Source organism: Nicotiana sylvestris, chromosome 8 (assembly GCF_000393655.2).
Source record: "Nicotiana sylvestris chromosome 8, ASM39365v2, whole genome shotgun sequence".
NCBI classification, from domain to species: Eukaryota; Viridiplantae; Streptophyta; class Magnoliopsida; order Solanales; family Solanaceae; genus Nicotiana; species Nicotiana sylvestris.
The window spans coordinates 87,944,929-87,948,562 of NC_091064.1; the positions used below are offsets into that span (position 1 = coordinate 87,944,929).

Consider the following 3,634-nt stretch of genomic DNA (forward strand, 5'->3'; position numbering starts at 1 on the left):
GGCGGTTCTATCCCCACCATGAGGACCTCCGTATGGAGAACCGTGACAGTCATGCAGTATGACATTCATCTCTTCCTCAGGAACACATCGTCGCACCAACTGATCTGCACATAGCCTGTATAAAAATGGCTCATCCCACATGTAGAACCTTACATCATGTAGGAACCTTCTTCTATTATTGGGTGTCAATTCTGGTGGTGTCACCCCACTTGCAATAAAATTCACATAATTTGCATACCACGGGGCTTCGCTTGAGGTAATTGCCAATAACTGCTCATCAGGAAATGTTTCTTTGATTGACCCTCATTCAGATATATGGCTCCGATTTTATAATCTGGACAAGTGATCAGCCACATAGTTCTCTTTCCCTTTTCGATCTCGGATCTCTAAGTCAAACTCTTGCAAGAGGAGGACCCAACGAATCAGCATCGGCTTGGCGTCTTTCTTCTCAAACAAGTATCTGATAGCGGAATAATCTGTGTAGACGATGACTTTGGTCCCTACTAGATAAGATCTGAACTTGTCAAACGCCCACACCACTACAAGCAACTCTTTTTCAATAACTGTGTAGTTCATCTTGGCTAGATTCAGAGTTTTGCTTGCATAGTAGATGGAGTGAAAGATTTTATTTCTCCTTTGCCCCAAAACAACTCCAATAGCTATGTCACTCGCATCATATATCAACTCAAATGGCTGCTCCCAATCTGGAGCAATGATAATTGGTGCAGTCATTAACCTTCCCTTCAGCTCCTCAAATGCTTTCAGACAGGCATCATCAAATTTGAAAGAGACATCTTTCTCAAGAAGCCTGCACAAGGGGGAAGAAATTTTCGAAAAATCTTTAATGAAACGGCGATAAAAACCTGCATGGCCCAAGAAACTACGAATGCCCTTGACTACTGTCGGTAGGGGCAACTTTTCAATCGCCTCCAGCTTCGCTTTGTCCACCTGCAAACTGCTTTTGGACACTTTCCGCCCCAGGACTATACCTTCACGTACCATGAAATGACAATTTTCCTAGTTTAGTACCAAGTTCGTTTCTTCACACTTAACAAGCACTTTATCAAGATTCATCAAGCAGTTATCAAAAGAACATCCAAACACAGAAAAATCATCCATGAACACTTCCACAAATCATTCAACCATGTCAGTAAAAATAGCCATCATGCACCTTTGAAAAGTCGTAAGTGCATTACAGAGACCAAATGGCATTCTTTTGAACGCGTACGTGCCATAGGGACATGTAAATGTGGTTTTCTCTTGGTCCTCTAGGGCTATAGCAATCTGATTATACCCCGAATAACCATCTAAGAAATAGTAGTATTCCTCGCCAGCTAATTGATCAAGCATTTGGTCAATGAAGGGGAGGGGAAAGTGGTCCTTGCGGGTGGCATCATTCAATTTTTTACAATTTATACAAATTCTCCACCTAGTGACAGTTCTTGTGGGAATCAAATCATTATTTTCACTAACCACAATAGTCATCCCCCCTTTCTTAGGTACACATTGGACGAGGCTTACCCATTTGCTATCAGATATTGGAAATACAATACCTGCATTAAGCCACTTAATCACTTCTTTTCTTACCACTCTTTCATGATTGGATTTAATCGGCATTGTTGCTCTACACTTGGCTTGTGTCCGTCCTCCATGAGGATTTTATGCATGCAGAATGCTGGACTAATGCCTCTAATGTCAGACATCATCCACCTAATTGCTCATTTGTGCTCACGTATCACTCGCAACAGCTTTTCTTCCTGCAATTTAGACAAGTCAGAAAAAGCAATAATAGGTAAAGTGTCAGATAACAGGTGGAGCCAACGACCCACTAAGACTAACCTATCTACAACTACATCCCCGAGCGGCAGTCAAACGGGGGCGTGAATGCGAGATGCCAGCGGAACTGCCCAAATAAGCATATTGAAGGAGAGGCGGTAGGGGTTTGAGCTCCAATTTTGGAGCTTCTTCAATTGACGGCTTTGAAGGAGGCCCGCTTGGCCTATTCAAAGGCTCAAAGGGGTGTATCCTCTGCATGTAAGCACAAGATGCATCTAGGATATGCATCATCTCCTCAACCTCCTCATCAATCCCCAAGCTATCAAACAACATAAGCGCTTTCTCTAGAGAATCGTCTAGATATACACTCGTGTCAAGAAGTTGCTCATCCACCTCCACAACAGATATCATCGAGAGCTCCTCATAATTGCTGGGAAGTTGGATTGCTTTGTACACATTAAATACTGCTTCCTCATCATCCACTCTCAAAATCATTTTTCCCTCTCTCACTTTAATAATTGTATCACCCGTAGCCAAGAGAGGTTGCCCCAATATGATTGGAACTAGTTCATCAGCCTCATAATCTAATATAATGAAGTCCGCAGGGAATATGAACTTCCCAATTTGCAGCAATACATCTTCAATCACTCCCTCAGGGTGTGCTATAGACATATCAGCTAGTTGCAACATCACAGTAGTTGTTCTTGGAGCTCCCAGACCCAATTTCTTGAACAAGGATAAAGGTATCAGATTTATGCTCGCCCCCAAATCGCAAAGAGCATGACCCACATCAATATTACCAATTCGCACAGGGATGGTGAAGCTGCCAGGATCCTTAAGCTTTTGAGGGAGCTTGTTTTGGACCCTTGAAGTGCATTCCTCAGTAAGTGCAACTGTCTTAAATTTAGTCAATCTTCACTTATGAGCCACTATATCTTTTATGTACTTAGCATACTTTGGAATTTCACAAAGTACATCCACCAGTGGAATATTTAATTGAACATGGCTTAACATAGAGAGAAATTTGCTGAACATGCGATCATCATTCATTTTATGCAATCTCCGAGAGAAAGGTGGTGGTGGCCTTGCAGCCTCCACTGGCTCTGAAGTTGCATCCTTTTTCTTTGATTCATGTGTCACCTTATGAATCAACTCCCCCTCAGGTATAGGCTTGTCTTTTCTTTTCTTTGGCACTTCCTCTAGTTCCCTCCCATTTCTGAGTGTAACTGCATTAGCTTGAGAGTTCTTCTCTGTATCACTGGGGAGAGTGCCTGCAGGTCTAGTATTTTGATTTTTTGCTAACTGCCCCATTTGCCTCTCAAGATTTCTGAAATCGGTCCTGAGTTGTTGATTGTCAAGTAACAACTTCTTTAGCAAATCATTTGTACTCTCTTCCATTTGTTGGGGTGGCTTCTAAGGTTGATATAAATTTCCTTGGGGTCTATGATGATTTTGATTCGGCTGATTTCCACCCCATGAGAAGTTGGGATGATTCTTCCAATTTGGATTGTAAGTGTTCCCATATTGTGCATGCTGATTCATTGGACCTCTGCTCTGTTGCCCCACATAGTATATAGATTCAGGATTCATGGGGCACATGTCACTCATATGATTTTCGCCATATAGTTCGCAGCAAATAGGCATTTGTTGTACATGTTGCATCGGTTATGTTTGTTGCATTGTCATTCTATTCATCTGATTCTCCAATTTTGCTATATCAGCTCTCATGGCTGAGAAGTCATCAAGCTCAATCAACCCAACTGCTTTCTGTTTAATTGCCCTTCGTGAATTACCATCACCTTGCCAATTATGATCATTAGAAGTGAAGTTATTTAGCAAGAGTTGGATTTCACTGTAC

At 42.0% G+C, this 3,634-nt stretch overlaps 1 protein-coding gene across 1 annotated transcript; it reads right to left on the reverse strand.

The window, feature by feature from the left end:
• Positions 1-1,728: 1,728 nt before the first annotated feature.
• Positions 1,729-3,174, reverse strand: LOC138875341 (uncharacterized). Its single transcript, XM_070154166.1, has 3 exons — positions 2,758-3,174; positions 1,896-2,673; positions 1,729-1,757 (listed from the first exon to the last, which is right to left on the reverse strand). Exons 1-3 carry the CDS (start codon positions 3,172-3,174, stop codon positions 1,729-1,731), a joined length of 1,224 nt encoding a protein of 407 aa, XP_070010267.1.
• Between the last annotated feature and the right edge of the window lie 460 nt (positions 3,175-3,634).